General features: G+C 41.0%; 1 protein-coding gene across 1 annotated transcript in view; it reads right to left on the bottom strand.

Annotated features, from left to right (window-relative positions):
* LOC148028227 (pheromone-regulated membrane protein 10-like) overlaps positions 1–17953 on the bottom strand; it is a 36320-nt gene that overhangs the window by 8869 nt on the left and 9498 nt on the right. The window contains exons 3-4 of the mRNA XM_087690004.1: positions 15136–15392; positions 14793–15008 (exon numbers count right to left, since the gene is read on the bottom strand). Coding sequence (XP_087546130.1) covers positions 14793–15008; positions 15136–15392 — 473 coding nt within the window. The remainder of the gene's footprint in view (positions 1–14792; positions 15009–15135; positions 15393–17953) is intronic.

Raw genomic sequence — 17953 nt, 5'->3', positions numbered from 1 at the left:
TCAAACGTCGAGTGCCCCGCCATTTATTTAATCGCCAATCGACGGACCATGAGCTGCTAGTCAAACGCTACGTGACACATCACAAAAAAACTTAACGTGACGTGTAAAATTGGTCACGTAACGTATCAAAGGGCAGCCACTTTTTCGCCTGTTTTAAAAAAAACGCGTAAGCTGATCGTGAGCCCACCGAATCCTGGCTGCGCTTGTTTGTGAATGCCCTCCATGAACACACCAATCAAAACACGCATTCTTCTCCTTTTCATGGACTGAAGTTGAAGTTCTTTTCTGATACGTGTTTGATCAGTCGACTGCGTGTTCGGACTTCTTCTTTTCAGCCTCGACTGTATTTATATCACAAGTACAGGTTCAGCAGGAAGCAAATTCAGGAAAGTGACATTGATGACCAGCGTGATTATTAAAGAAGGGGGCTGAATACTAGTCGTTCTGCAAAGAAGCTCCATTTTCTGCGTGACCGACTTTCTTCGGGCGATAAAATTTGTTCCTTACTCTTCGGATTTCTTTCCAAACCAGCAACCACTGTCTGCCATTAAAATCAGGGAAGTACTTTATTTTGTATGCAAATTTCTTATCTTTGCTTTCCAATTCCAGTGTATTAATGGCAGAAAAAGGGAAAGAAAGGGTAATGGAAACCTCTAGTTCTGGGGACCAACCTATGGTAGATCCCCATGAACCAGAAATACAAGAAGAACAATGGGAAAAAAAATTTGCTACACGAGAGCAATTTGGTGATCTTACTGCTCGTGTGCAAGCTCAGGGGGTTCAAATGGAATTTTTAACTCAAACACTCACTGAAATAAAATCTCAATTAACTTTATTGTTGGAAAGAGATAAAAATAAGATAGAAACCTCGGATGTCCCATCTTCATCGAAAGATTTAGATGTGACTATGCGAGATTCTAAGGAATCCCAACCTTATCATAAATTGAGGGATAATCCAGTTCTAAAGGATATGAAACCACCTCAATTTTACGGGGAGGAAAAAGATAGGAATAAAGACACAATCTTTAATTTCCTCCAAAAATGGGAAGATTTACATAAATTAAAAAATACCCCACCACATCTCCAAGCACTGGAGGCTAGTTTAACTTTGGGGCCCAAAGCATATAAGTGGTGGCGAACTTTAAAGGAGGCGAATAAAATACCTGAAACCTGGGCTCAATTTGAATCTGTCTTTTTGAAAGAATTTCTTCCTGAAAATGAAATGGAAAGAAATTGGGAAGATTGGGATTATGTCAGACAAAAGGGAAGACCCCTGCTGACATATCTGGAGGAATATCGTGAGATAATCCTCAAACTGGAAGGAATAGATGAATTCCAAAAAACAAGAGGACTCATTAGGAGACTAGATAAAGCCTATAAAAAGGAAGTAAAACGGAGTTTACCTAAGACGCTGGAAGAGGCAATTAAATTTGCATTAATTCATAAAGATAGTATGCGTCCAGGTACACTCACTAGTCTCACTGATACGGAGCCCAAGTCTAAGGAATTGGAAACCTCAAAATTTATGGGCAAATTTAAAAGGAAAATGCCATTTTTTAAGAGTAAAAAACAACCTTTTGAAAAGAAACCATATATAAGGCCAAAGTTAAGTCCTGATGACTTTGATAAGGCCAAAAAAGAAAAGTTGTGTTTCAATTGCCTATCCCCTAACCATGCTGCTTGGAATTGTCCTCAAAAGAAAAAGGGGGAAGACAAAGGAAAGGATAAGGACAAGGACAAGGGAAAAGAAAAACAAATCCATGTAGTGCAGACCTTAGAATTAAAGGGCCATAAAAAGTACAAATCTTTAGAGGTCTTGCACATGGATGTACAACATAGGTGTTGTATGTCAACTTCTATGTGGCAGCCTACTTTTGGGCCACATGATTTACTTAGAGTACATGGATTGATAGCTGGAAAAAAGGTTAGAGTCATGATTGATGACTCTGCCACACATAATTTTATAAATTATACACTTGTCAAAAAATTGAAACTTCCCCAACAAAAGAGTGGGCATCAATATGTTGTTCGTATCATGCAAGGCCAAGACAATAAAATATGGGATACAATGGTATCCAATTTGGAAATTGAGATTCAAGAATATAAAGACAAACTCGATTTCCAAATAATGAACATGGAAAGAGCTGATATTGCTCTAGGGAGGGAGTGGCTATGGGGATTGGAACCATCCTTAAAACGTAGTTATCACCATAATACACTGGAATTTGAAAGGGATGGTAAGACTTTTGTTATTCAAGGTGAACATGAAGTATCTGATAATCCTTTGCTGTGTTCTACTGAAGTTCAGAAGCTGATAAAGAAGGAAGTTTGTGAGGTATATATGCTATGGTCTCTTCCTATACAGAATACTTTTACTTTCTGTAATATAAAGCAACAATTTTCTTATGTTTGTGAGTTGAATGTTAATAATGAATTGAATAGTTTGTTAGATGATTTTAAAGATGTGTTTCCTTCTGATTTACGAAGTGGCCTTCCACCAGATAGGGGTGATATAAATCACCCAATTGATATAAATAAGGATACACACCCAATTTCAAAACCACCGTATAGGTTAAGTAAAACACAGCATCAAGAAGTTGAAAGACAAATTAAGAATTACCTGGATAAAGGGTTTATTCAACCCAGTAATTCACCTTGGGCTTCACCAATTTTATTGGTAAAGAAAAAAGATGGTTCTATGCGACTTTGTATTGACTATAGAGCACTTAATAAAATAACGGTGAAGAATAAATTTCCTATTCCCAAAATGGAAGATCTTTTTGATCAATTGCAAGGGGCAAAATTCTTCACAAAAATAGATTTAAGATCAGGCTATCACCAAATAAGAATTAATGCACAGGATGTTTCCAAGACGGCATTTCGTACTAGATACGGGCATTATGATTTTTTGGTGATGCCTTTTCGCCTCACTAATGCACCAGCTACCTTTATGAAGCTGATGAATAGTGTTTTACGGCCCTATCTAGGACATTTTGTAGTAGTCTTTTTGGATGATATCTTGATCTTTAGTAAATCAAGAGAAAAACATTTGGAACACTTACAATTAGTATTCCAACTGTTAAGAACACATTCCCTTTATGCGAAGAAAACTAAATGTGAATTCTTTGCATAAGAGGTCAAATATTTTGGGCATATTATCTCGAAAGAGAGAATCAACATGGATCTAGAAAAAGTAAGGGCAATTATTGAATGGCCACCTCCAAGGAACCTGGAAGAGCTGCAGATCTTCCTAGGTTTATCTGGATTTTATCGTAGATTCATTCGAGATTATGCCAAAATAGCTGTTCCAATGGCAGACCAACTTAAAGGGAAAGGAAAAAGTTTTAATTGGGTAACAGACCAAAATGAAAGTTTTCAAAAACTTAAGGTAGCTATTGCTACAGCTCCAGTATTATTAATAGTGGATCCCAATAAACCATTTGTGGTTGAAGCTGATGCCAGTGATAAGGCAATAGGCGCGGTCTTATTATAAGAAGGTCGACCAGTTGCTTTTGAAAGCAAGAAATTAGATCGTGCAAAACAGAATTATTCTGTTTATGAGAGGGAGCTGTATGCAATAGTACATGCAATGAAGAAATGGAGGCACTATTTGTATGGTGCCAAATTTTTTATTTTATCGGATCATGAAAGCATTAAGTAGCTTAATGATCAACCGGATTTACACGGGCGTAAAGCCAGATGGGCCAAACTCCTCCAAGAGTTCGACTATGAGATAAGATATAGAAAAGGAAAATATAATATAGTAGCTGATACACTCAACAGAATACCCATCATTAATGAATTAAGTTTTACTCAGTTCACTTCCAATTTGCTTGAATCTTTAAAAGGGAAATGCCAAGTTGATCCGGCATATTCCAACATATGGGAAGCAATAAAAAAAGGGGATCCAAATGAAAGTGCTTCTACTGAGGAAGGAATAGCTGAGGATGTTCAACAAGGAAATGGAGCATCAGGGGTTGCTCAAACTGGATTCAAGTGGAAGAATTTTATCATTAATAATGGTTATTTACTCTACAAGGGTAGGGTATGTGTCCCGAAAGATACAGAAATAAGGCGCCAGATACTCTTTGAGTGTCATGATACCCCGAGTGCGGGACATCCAGGAGTTAATAAGACTTATAGTCTTATTAAAAGGCAGTTCTATTGGCCTGGAATAAATAAGGACATCCTTGACTATGTGGTCAAATGTAATAAATGCCAGGTTAATAAAGCTGAAAGATTAAAAATGGGAGGACTTCTCCATCCATTAGAAATTCCTTCGGGAAAATGGGAGAGTATCTCCATGGACTTTATTGTTGCTTTACCTAGAACACAGAGGGGGCACGACTCTGTGTGGGTGATTGTGGATAGGTTAACCAAAATGGCTAGGTTCATTTCAACTTCAACTGATCTTAAAACACCAGAATTGGCTAGATTGTTCGTAGAGAACATATACCGATTGTATGGCCTTCCGGCAAATATAGTTTCTGATCGGGATAGAAAATTTTATAGCCATTTTTGGCGTGCGGTATTTAGGAAATTGGATACTAAACTTAGCATGAGTACAGCGGATCATCCGCAAACAGATGGGCAAACTGAAAGGGTTAACCAAATTCTTGAAGATATGCTTAGGGCATATGTAAGTAAAAGGCAAACTAATTAGGAAGAGTATTTATCGATAGCAGAGTTTGCATATAACAGTGCCAAGCACTCTTCCACTGGATATAGTCCATTTATGTTAATGTATGGGTTTCAGCCCAGAGCTCCTTTTGCAGTAGGACTGCATAAGGAAAAGGTTCAGGCAGCTAAAGACTTTTTGGAGGATATGAATAGTATGTTAAAATTTGCTCAAGAAAATATTAAAAAAGCTCAAAATCGAGCTAGAGCATATGCAGATCCTCACCGAAGAGACATCTCCTTTGAAGAAGAAGAATTGGTCTATCTTAAGGTGCCTGAACAAACTAAAACTATGAAAAAGGAACAATGTCCAAAGCTTTCACCAAGGTATTGTGGTCCTTTCATAATACTTAAAAGGGTGGGAGAATTGGCTTACAAGCTCCAACTACCTGTTGGTAGTAAAATACATCCAGTTTTTCATGTAAGTAAATTAAGGAAGAAGCTGGGTGATTTGGATAATCTAATCTTAAATGATGCTATTGAGGAGCTATTCTATGACCAATCTAATCCACATGAACCAGAAAAAATATTAAATGTTCGTAATCGACGAACAAGGAATACTATTTATCAAGAATGTTTGGTTAAGTGGAAAGATTGTTTAGAAGAAAGCTCAACATGGGAGCGAGTAAGTACTTTAAAGAAAAGGTTTCCCGATTTACAGTTAGACCTTCCAAGTATCGTTTTCGAGGACGAAACCGATTCTTAAGGGGAAGGAAATGTGACATTAATGTGACACTAAAAGTGATATTTAATGTCACGTTAAGGTCATAAATATGGAATGTGTCATTAAAAGTGACATTTAATGTGACATTAAGGTAAATCTAGGGGAACATGCACGAGAATGACCGTCCGGGCTCTTGGGCGCCCGAACGAGGTTAAGGGGAGCCTAGAGAGTAAGAGAGTCCAAGAATAGTAGGACTCCAGAAAAGTGGACGGCTGGCAAAGGAATACGGGTGAGAGGTGCCAGCACTTATCTAGGCGTGGTTGGGAGGAGAAGAATCACTCGTACTCAGGATTTTTTCATCGTTTTCTCTCTATCTTCCCGAAGTCATCTATCAATATCCATATACTATGGTTGAACAATAAATCCATCCTCAAAGAGGTAAAGGAAGTGGTTCCAATAGACTCCATCTTTGATCCTAGAGGGAGAGGCGACTATATCCAAGTCCTATCTATCTCAACTCTTAAGACATTGGCCCCAATGATTGAATTCAGCTCAAATCCACTGAGGGGGAGTGTAGGAGAGTCCAAACTATAGTCAAAGGGCGCGAGCCGGTTGATCTCCAACCCATGTAAGCCCATCCAAGTTGCCATCTATGAGTATTAACATGTATCAAGCAAGATACACACCAACTAGGGTTTAGACACCCAGTCACACTAACCGGGGTATATAAGGTGTAAGAGTCCCAAATTAGGGCAACCAGTTATTATCAAGAACATACTCTTCACCTTCATCTCCAACTTCCATGGCTTCCTCCTTCCTTCTCTCCTCTTTTCTGTCCTTCTCTCTCCTCTTCTAGTCTTCCTTTCTCTTCTTCTTGTTCTCTTTCTTTCTCTTCTACTCTTCTCCTCTCTCCTATCAGCTTCATTCATTACAAGTGGTATCAAAGCTTCAAGCTTTGGTCATTTTCTCCTTTCCCCTTTCTTTCTTTTCAAATCCCAAAAATCCTAGTTACTCAGCTTATAGGTACAAGTACAACAAAAAGGACTGCAGTTAACCTCAGCTTTTTGGAGCAAACAAGAGCTATGGCTAGAGACTCCGACATATTTGGAGATAAAATGGTTAAAATAGCAGATCACCACTTCTTTTCATGCAAATTTTAGGGGTCCCAAGCCAAGTTTGGAGTTCCAAGAGTTGGAAGAGGGCAAAAATCCCAGTTACTTTTCGCCTCAGCCCTCCTCTTCTCTCCTTCCTACAAGCTACCATGGCTGCCAACCAACACAACCTCTCTAAGCTTGCTCCAACCATCTCCAAACCATCAACCAACCCTAGAGGCTAATCCCCACCATCTCCAACTACAGTTTGAACACTTGGGTGGCCAAGGAATCCATGCCGAAGGAAGCAGACAACAGCCCACAATTTGCGACGCGATTTGCGCTGCTGCCCCTGGCCTCCTCCTGCCTCCTGCTCCTGCTCTTGGCCTTCTCCTTGGCACTCTTGGCCTCCTGGGGCAAGGGCCACGAACCCTCTTCAACACGATTTGACCCCCTTCTCCTCCAACATTGAACCCCTGATTAAATCCCCTATTGTACACTGCCTATGGGCAAGGGCTGAACCCTCTTCAACAAGATTTAACCCCCTTCCCCTCCAACATAGAACCCCTCATTAAATCCCCCATTGTACATTGCCTATGGGCAGCCATTACTCCTCAGTCCAAGCTCTTGATCCAACCCACAACCTCTGGAGCTCAACCCTCAAGAGATCTTTCAACCCCTTTCGCCCCTTCCCTACCGGATTGAAGACATGGAGCTCAACATGCATAGGAGCTTTGTGGGCAGCCATGAAAGCTTCACTTGAAGCTTTCCTTCTTTGAAGCTCAAGCACGGGAGCCATCATCATCATCATTGGGAGAATTTGGATGTTGAGTCTTCTTCCATGGGAATGCCCCAACCAACTGGGCTTGATTGACTGAGCAAATGGGCATCATGATGAGCTATGATTCAACGGTCTCCCCAAGCATTACAAAGGTATGTCAATCTAATCTTAATCTCTCAAATTTAGCCACTTGCTGAGCTTAATCCCTTGTTGGAGAGATTAAAGATTGCATAGGCTCAGTAGCTCAATCCCCTTTGCATGCATGCATCATATCTAATCCTGAAAATTCATTGTATTGGCTAACATTAACCCCCATTTTGTCTTGTGACCTTGGATGAGTCTCAAAGTGAATAATAGCCATTGTAAATTGGGTAAGTAACAGCCACTAAGTCACTAGACTACCAAGGTAACCCCTACCCCGACCCTTGTCCTTGCATCCCATGAAAAGACCCAATGTCTCCTTTCCAATGCATCTCATGCTGATTGCTTAATAAAAATGTCTACCACGTAAACTCCAATTGAGAAAAAAAGCCAATGCCAAGTGAGATGGTAAGACAAAAAAGAGGTGACCCTCCCTTACCACTTAAGACCCTGAAGGGATACACAACCCGGCCCGGGTGAAACTTTGCCCACCTCCCGATGATCCGGAGCCCGATACTTGTCTACAGATGCAGGTACTCATGATCTCCACTTTCCCTGATGCAATGATTTCCCTTGGACACCTTCTCAATGCTAATGGCACCCATATATGACACTTGAAGTGCATGCAGTCACAAGAGATATGTAATAGTGAATTTACTTGTGCATTGATGGCAGAGAAAATGGGTATGCAATGATGCTTGGGATAATGCTCAGTATGCTCAAGATGCTATTTATGTTGCTGATCAGGCCTCTCTAACTATGCTCCATCCATATAGGCTTTTGCAATAAGAGCCAAGCAATATTTTTTGTCACAGTCCTACAGGACAATCACGAAGATCCTATTGCAAATATTTTTGTTTTGAATTTGGAAGTGAATCCTATAGCTCACCTCGAAGAGGGCTTTGTCCCCTCCGGTTTGAATCAAAAATCTCCTCAATCGGAGCTATGGTTTGGAAATTATGCCCATTTTTATGCTCTAGGGTCATTGTAGACAAGGTACAGACCCTGCTCCAGGACAAGCACAATAATTCCATTGCAGAAAATTCTGATCATTTTTTGTTACAAAGGTTAATAGCTCATCTCAAAGAGGACTTTGTCACCTCCAGCCTAAGCCAAAAATCTCATCAATCGGAGGTTCCTACAAAAAGTTACGCCCCATTTATTGACAGCAGGTCCTGTGGACTACATCCAGATGACTGGCCAGAAGGGCAAAAGCAAGGCCCAAGAGGACCTCTAGAGGGAGATTAGAGACTCTGAGACCTCCATGAATGAGGAACCGAGCTGGGCACAAGATTACCATGGTGATGTATAGGAGGAAATGCCCGAAACGGACCCGTACACTCTACTCAATCACACCCTATGTCAGCATGAGCTTCATCACATGGAACGGCATAATGACATGGTCACCAACCACCGCCAAATGATGTTCAAGTTTGAAGAAGCCATCAAGCACATGGCCCTCTCAAACTCAAGGACTTAGAAGACCTTGGAACAACTCACTACTCTTGTTGCTCAATTAGCTACTGCTTCAGTCCAAGAGAAGATCAATGACTCTAGACATGAGTCTAGACATCCTCCACATCAAGAGCCATAGCATGAGCTTCATCACATGGAACGGCATAATGACATGGTCACCAACCACCGCCAAATGATGTTCAAGTTTGATGAAGCCATCAAGCACATGGCCCTCTCAAACTCAAGGACTTAGAAGACCTTGGAACAACTCACTACTCTTGTTGCTCAATTAGCTACCGCTTCAGTCCAAGAGAAGATCAATGACTCTAGACATGAGTCTAGACATCTTTCACATCAAGAGCCATTGCATGGTCCACAGGGTATACTTGGTGCTAAAGGAATTTCCCCTTCTACCTATGAGATTGGTGAACCCTCTCATGCATAAGATGAGCCCTTGTTGAATTCCCCCGTCAACCATGTAACCAACATTCCACTGATGCCCTCCCCCACCCTTGGTCGAAATTCCCCCACTCTCCCTAGAAGCCCCTATATACCCTATATGAATCAGCCCCATCATGGATAATATGGTACCAATGGCCAGCATGGCAATCATGGACGGCCTAGCTATGATGGACAACACAGGATAAATCCACCACATGGAATGTATGGACAACAGGGCATGTATGGCCACCACGGGATGCATGGGCAACAAGGGTTTCAAGGGCAGCATGGCCCTAATGAATTGCGTGACAAGATCATCCTCACAAAGTACAATGGGCAATCCCCCTCACCATCTGACATAGAAAAAAGGACGTAATGTTGTGATTCAAGTCCATCACAGTCCATAAGTGGCATCCATCTAGTATGATAAAGGCTTGGGCACTTAGAAGGATTTGCCCACAATGGCGCTATATCAATCAAGAGAATCATCAATTCATTGACTAGGAAGATTTTAAAATGCATATGGTCCAAGTTTTTGTGTCTCTTGTGGAAAAAGAGCGGTTGACAAGACGATGGTACACTCTTAACCAACATAACCTCACTATACGTGAGTACACAAATCGGTTCATGAACTTAACAATATATGTGGAGAGCATTAACAATGATACTAAATTGCACAAGTATATCTATGGGTTGGAACCAAGCCTACCGACAGATGTCATGGCCTAAGAACCTACCACATTGTTTGATGCAATTGAACTAGCTGAGAGATATGCAAGAAAGTATCATAAAAATGAACATTTTCAGCAAGGTTTTGAACAGCCCCGCATCCCTTCACGATTAGCCCCATATAGAGGTGGTTTCCGAGGCACTTCTATGCCTAATGACAACCCCAAAGTCCCCCACTTATCCCTTCTTCCATGCTGAAAGAAAAACGGGCACTTTTGGAACAGCATTTGAGTCTAATACTGAAAATAAATAGTCCATTGCATCACCTTCCCATGGATCCAGTAGCCAACGCTTCATTTCTCCGGATGTTGTGAAGGAACGGATGGAAAAGGAGCTATGTTTTAAATGCGGAGATAAGTACACTGCTGATCATGCCTCCAAATGCCCCTATAAGACAACTAAGATCAAAGTCCATAGCATGTATGTCATGGAAGATCGGCACAATGATGAGGATGACCTACCCACTGACCAAGCTAAGCCTACGGAGGATGTTGATCACGAGCAGTTCTATGACCCGAAGAATGGATTTCCCTTCGACCCAGGCGGTGATCCATCATGGATACTTAATCTGACATCCCACCCACCTACCACTTCCCTTTGCTCTATCTCCTTGGATGCTTGGACGGGTTCCCGAAGCCCTAACACCCTTCACATTCAAGAAAGCATCCATGGAAAGCATGTATTCATCCTTGTGAACAGTGGTAGCACTCACTGTTTTGTCAATAAATCAACCACTGATCGGTTGAAATGTATCCCTATGGCATTATACCACTCCTTGAATATTAAAGAGCAAATGGAGAAGAAGAAATCAACGCACATGTATGTCCCGCGGTTCCTTTATGCTTGTCTGAAAATTATATGGCACTAGTTGATCTAATTGCCCTAGATATAGGCCCCATTGATGTTGTCTTGGACTGTGATTGGCTAAAACAATTGGGGAAAATTGCTATGGACTTCTCTCAACTCTACATGGAGTTTATGATGCATGGACAGTCCATCCACCTAGAGGGAGTTCAAGATCATGCTGATTTTCAGCTCATTACAACAAAGCAACTTAAAAGGAAGTTTAAGAAATGCTCACAAATCTTTGTTTTGTAATTGAATGAGGACAATTCAAGTCAGCCCTCTGCAGTATCAAATGCTTCAGCCTTGCAAACATTACTTGAGAAATATAGTGACCTATTTCAAATGCCTACAGTCCTTCCTCCTAAGAGACAAGTGGACCACCCACTTGATTTAGAGCCCCATTCCAAGCCAGTAAACAAACCCCCTTATAGACTCTCCAAGTGTGAGCGTGAAGAGGTTGCAAAGCAAGTCAAGGAGTTGTTGGAGATGGAATTCCCCTTATACATCCCATGTCCTGTTAGTCAAGAAGAAAAATGGCTCCTTTCGCATGTGGATTGACTACAGAGACTTGAACAAAATCATAGTGAAGAACCGCTACCCCATTCCATGGATTGACAATTTACTGGATGAGTTAAAAGAGGCATGCTTTTTCACTAAGATTGACCTACACTCTGGCTACCATCAAATTTGTATGAGAGAGAGAGATGAGGACTAATCGTGGACTTTATCATTTTCTAGTGATACCTTTTGGGTTGACTTACGGCCCCGCCACATTTCAAAGCCTCATGAACAAAATCCTACAACCCTTTCTATTCAAGTTTGTGCTTGTTTTCTTTGATAACATCCTCATTTATAGCAAGTCATCCAAGGAGCACTTGACACGTGTTAGAAGGATGTTTGATATATTGAGAGAGAATCGACTCTTTCCTAAGGAGAGCAAATGCACCTTACACCTGTGGAATACTTGGGACACATTGTGAGCAAAAATTGCATACAGACTGACCCAAAGAAAGTGCAATGTGTTAGAGACTAGCCCACTTCTTCCACTACCACTTCTTTGCATGGCTTCCTTGGTCTCTCTTCATTCTATAGACGCTTCATTAAGCACTATGCCACCGTTGCAACACCTTTGGCTGATTGCTTAAAAAAAGAGTCATTCTTTTGGAATGCCACTGCTGATCATAGCTTCAAACAGTTAAAGGACGTGCTTACTTCCGCCCCCATCCTTGTTTGCCTTGACTTCTCTAAGCCGTTTACCATTCATTGTGATGCTAGTGACAGGGGTATTGGTGCAGTATTGTTGCAAGAGCATGGTGTGATTGCATTTGAGAGCCGCAAGCTTGATAAGAAGGAGATGCAAATGAATGTATATGATCAAGAGATGTTGGCCATTCTCCATGCCATCAAGAAATGGCACCACTACTTGTATGGTAGTCGCTTCAAAGTAAAAAGCGACCACCGAGTCTTCCAGTAGTTCTTGACTCAGTCCACTTTGACTCCTAAGCAAGGGCAATGGGTGGCAACCTTACAAAACTATGACTTTGACATTTCGCACACTCGGGGCAAGGATAATATTGTGACTGATTCACTCTCTCGAATGTGGGCATAAAGAGTATCCTCTATCTCTAAATTACACAATGATTGGGTTGAAGAGCTTCAAGAGGCTTACTTGTTAGATGATCACTTCAGCTACATATTCCAAACATTACAACATGAGATCATGGCTGAAAATTCCCAATATCAACTCAAGCATGGCCTTATTTGGTCCCATGGCAAGATTGTCATCCCACATACTTCCCCCTTCACGCAGAAGATCATGGAAAAGATACATTCTTGCTCCACTACTGATCACTTGGATGTTTTCAAAACATATGACAGTATTGCCAAGAGCTTTCATTGGAAAAGCTTATGGAGCGATGTTAAGGACTTTGTAACCAAATGTGTTTCATACCAACAAAACAAGGACAGTACTCTCAAGCCCACTGGCCTCTTGCAGCTTCTCGCTATCCTTGAAGGGAAATGGACTCACATCACAATGGACTTTATCACCGGCCTTCCCACAACCAAGAAAGAATGGTACAATATCTATATGGTAGTTGATCGCCTCACCAAAGCTACCCACTTTATCCCCACTAAGACCCAATACACTGCCTCTTAGGTGGCCACTCGGTTTATGGAAAATGTCTTCAAGTTGCATGGCTTACCACAAGTCATAGTACATGATCGGGAAGCAAAGTTTATGAGCAACTTTTGATAGAGTTTATGAGCAACTTCAGATTGATGGCCAAACTGAAAGAGTGAACAAATGGCTTGAGACATATTTGAGGCACTTTAGCCACAATGTACAATACAGATGGGATACGTGGCTCCACTTGGCTGAGTTTGCATATAATAACTCCACACACTTTAACATTGGAGTTTTCCCTTTTGAGACCTTATATGGATATAAGGTTCTCCTCCCCATAGTCTTATTTAATAATAAGATCAACCCTCAAAGTCAAGCCGAGTTGGATCGCATACAAGCCTTACTTCAACAATGGAAAGTGAACCTTCAAAAAGCCCAAACACACATGAAACTCTATGTTGATGAGCAAAGAAGACATTTGGAATTCCAAGAAGGGCAATTGACCCTTTTGAAAGTGCCTAAGTCCCATTACCCGACACTTAACGAGGACAGCAATAACAAGTTGGCCTACCGCTTCTATGGCCCATACCGGATTCTGAAGAGAGTTGGTGACTTAGCCTACCACTTAGAACTTCTCCCTACCACCAAAATCCACAATGTATTTCATGTCAGTCAGCTGAAACCCTTCATGGGCTCCTCAGTGGACTATGTGAAAAAACTTCCCCCCATAGATGAAGAAGGCATCACTCAATATATCCCTGAGGCAATCATTAGGCAATGAGATAAGCACTTACAATCTCAATCCATTAAAGAATACCTCATCAAATGGCAAGACCTACCCCTAGAAGAAACCTCTTGGTGCCCGACAACCATTGTCAATGAATTCCCCTATCTCCAAGAAGCCCCACGGCCTAAAGACTAGCCGGTCATACCCCATTTGACCACCCTCTGCCTGCAAACTGCACATTGTTTTAGAACAATTTTGTACCTATCCAAATCCCAAACATGTGCATCCTACATAGGCTAAAAGTACTCGTCATAAGCTCTATTTCAACATGTGGTACATCCTATTTGAAACAGCCTATCAAAAGTTATGACCTGTTTACTTCAGCAGGCCGATCTTGAACAGCATGCTATCCATAGTCTTTACCCACCCAATTTTCATTGTAAAAGGGCTCAGAGTAGCACTCTGCAACCTTCCCTTAGCCCACCCATCACTCCCCTCTACTTCTTGTTTTTTAGGGCAAAAACCTTCAAGGTGGGGATGGATTGTAACAAGCGGGATACACACCAACTAAGATTTAGACACCTAGTCACACTAACCGAGGTATATAAGGTGTAAGAGTCCCAAATTAGGACAACCACTTATTATCAAGAACATACTCTTCACCTTCATCTCCAGCTTCCATAACTTCCTCCTTCCTTCTCTCCTCTTTTCTATCTTTCTCTCTCCTCTTCTAGTCTTCCTTTCTCTTCTTGTTCTCTTTCTCTCTCTTTAACTCTTCTCCTCTCTCCTATCAACTTCATTCATTACACAACATTCCTTCTCACCTACCTTTGCTAGCTATCTGGAGGAAGTCAATGCTAAGTTGGGGCATCTATGGTGTGGAAGATCCCATATCTTGTGTTAGAAAGTCACTGCTCTAAAGAGAGCTCATAGTACAATTAGACACCAACCCATGAGCCCCTATCAGTCTTGCCAAAAGACAAACTCACTGCATGGACCCTATGTTGATAAAGGTATACAGCATTATCTATCTTGTACTGCCAAAATTAACTAAGAATAAATGGTCAGTTAGTAAGTGAATCAACTCAAGAAGCCTCAATCAATAGAAGAGATACCTGGAAGAAGTTGCACTAATGATGACAATGCAATGTTAGAGAAACAGATCCTGAGTGAACTCAAGTGAAACGAAATCACACGTGCCAAGAAGGAGACTACTAAAGCTGCTGTAAACCCAATAAGATTGGCCAAAATTGCTGAACTTTGGGCAGCTTTATCCAGTGCACCAACTATGAGACCCAGAATAAGAGAAAAGCATGCATCCCACAAGTTACCTGCCACCAGCCAGAGACTATATAAGCATGGCTGCATTCAATACAAACAAAACTGACCAACTTTCCAACTAGCTTGCACATATACAAATATTGATCTCCATTTGAGAAAAGTTTTTATTATATATACATGAAAAGTTACATGAACTCTCAGAAAAAGGACCATTAAAAAACAAAGGAGCCGCTGAGGCTGCTGACAAAGCAAAGCTGAAAAGCCGCCACCACCATGATGCAAAACTGGAGCTTGATGTAGCAATGGCCTTGAGTCTCCAATATGCTGCTAAAAGTCGCCCTTCTTCCTTTCCAACATTATTTGCAAGCGCATCAACTCTCCCAAGTTTATCAACATCCAGATCACTTTCCACAGTGATCAAATGGCATTCATTCCTGCAGAACAGTTCCCATATAGTAAACACTGATCTTGCTCAAAACAATGATGCTCTCAATGGTGAAGACTTAACATTTTTTGTAAAAAGTAAGATCAATTGCTCAATACCTGCACTAGATTATAAATGCTCGAATTGATGGATAGAGTACAGTTTATGAGATGTGCCCCCTCCCTCTGGCCCTCCCCTTGGCCATCCTTCAACCTCCTTATCTATTACTGTGTCGCCCCCGCAGCCCCAAGAACCCCCCATCTATTTATCTATCCTGCCCTCCATGCTATTTAAATATAAAAAACCATCTGATTTCTGTAAAGGGTTTCAAACAAGTGTTTATTTGTAGCAGCTTTATATACCAAAGCCCCTGTCTATCTCTAAGGCGCACATGCTAAACTCACAAGTCAAAGTGTAAAATAGTGAACAATGGTGGAAAATCTCCTCAATAAACATGGAATATATATGTGGGGAAGCAGCTGCACAACACAATATCCACCTTGTAAATTTTACACAAATTCCACAAATACAATTTGTTTAGAAAGGAAATGGGTGGGCTTGCCTGGAAACCAACCATAACTGCAATACATATTCAAGAATACTAAAGGAGAGGTCCATAAGCAAATTTTTGCAAAGAGATAAAGCCATACTCAAGGAAATGCTATGCTAAGCACACACTGTATACACAAGAGGAAGCTCACTCAAGAACACAAGAAGAGAGATGGAGGCCAAAACGTTTTCTTGCTGATTTTTCTTCTTCTTCCACACACTATACAATATACACAAAGTATAGATAAGATACAACATAAAGAAAAGTGGCATTCTAAGTCAAATAGTGCATAATCGACTACACTAATCGACTAGCACTATATCCATAAAGATAACCAACATGAAATCTAAATGCAGAAGAGGCAAAGATGGACAAGAACTCAAACAAAATCCCTGAGATTATTCCCTATGATTAGTGATAATCCATGTTGACATGTCAAATGTTTATAACACAAGTTCAAACACATTTTTTAGGGAAGGGCTTTTCATGAAAGTTTAAATAGGCATTTCATACGTTTATGAAACACCCAGGTATAAAATGAATTTCCTGACTTTATGAAATGGGTACAGTGGCAACAATGAAAGAGTGGTCTGCCCCATAATTCCCTCCTATAGTACTTTTTGAGCAAAACTCTTAAGTTTCATATTTTGAGTAAGTTTTATCTAGAGAATGTTCTGGGGCTATACAAAAGCCAAAAGATATTAGCCCTTAATTTTAAATTAACTTCTAGAATAATTCTAAGATAACTTAACAACCTGTCCAGACCCAAAACAGCAACTTAAGGGAGAGAAGTAGGCCTTGCGCTTGACCCAAAGGTGCTGCCAAAGAGACCAAGGCATTGGACCACAAGTCTCCGAATGAACTACCTAAGGGCCTTCCATGATTGCAATGATGGTGGATATCTTCTTTTAAGTCAGCCAACATGTCCAATCCAAAGAAACCAAGACATCGGACCAAGTAGGCTGGAGCCCATGAAGGACTGGCCTAGGGCCTACCCTAATTACAAAGATGGTGGAGCATCCCATGTGCATAATTTCTTTCCCTTGTTTAAACCTCAGATTTGGCTCACATATACATGTGTAAAGCTATAATGAATGGAACCATGTCTCCCCAAGAGTAAATGTTGCATAACCATTGATGGCATGTTTGGGATCACTGCAATCAATGTGCCCATGAGTCTTTGCTTGAGAAGGTAAAAGGAAGAGTGTGACAATGCACAGGTTTTCACTTTGAAGACTGCCCATTGAGGGTTCACATCCTTCCAAGCTCCCAAATTATGTAAAAATAATGCAAATGCAAGGACTATGACAATGCTAATGCAGCATAGGTGCCACTTGAAAAATGTCATCATAGGGGAATCGCTCACTTGCCCAAGAGACCTTGTAAGGTAAATAATGCATAGACACAAATAGACAAGGAAGACAATGTTGAACACAATGGAAAACAAGCTGAAACCTGGATGTAAGAAAAAGGGAAAGCAAATCCCTCTCAAACCGTGGAGTTGATGTTGCACAACAAAGAGGAGTAAACGCAAAGCTAAGGATGTAGATGAAATCTAAAAGTATAATTTGAAGAGCTAAAGTCCTACAACACATCAAGCTAAAGGTGCTACTCAAGCTAAGTACAACTTGCCTAGGTGTCCAACTCAACAATTAGCCTAAGTGTAGATAGCATGACTAGCCCAAGGATCCTACTAGACAATCAAACTAACTAGCCTAAGGACCCGAATGGACAACTATCCTAAGGATGATGCCACCACCAGATAAACGCAAAGCTAAGGATGTAGATGAAATCTAAAAGTATAATTTGAAGAGCTAAAGTCCTACAACACATCAAGCTAAAGGTGCTACTCAAGCTAAGTACAACTTGCCTAGGTGTCCAACTCAACAATTAGCCTAAGTGTAGATAGCATGACTAGCCCAAGGATCCTACTAGACAATCAAACTAACTAGCCTAAGGACCCGAATGGACAACTATCCTAAGGATGATGCCACCACCGGATTTTGCCTCCTATAGCCTAG

This window comes from Lygodium microphyllum, chromosome 12 (assembly GCF_053477565.2).
Source record: "Lygodium microphyllum isolate KBCC chromosome 12, Lygodium_microphyllum_v1.1.10, whole genome shotgun sequence".
Taxonomy (NCBI): Eukaryota; Viridiplantae; Streptophyta; class Polypodiopsida; order Schizaeales; family Lygodiaceae; genus Lygodium; species Lygodium microphyllum.
This window is presented reverse-complemented; position numbering and strand designations above follow the sequence as displayed.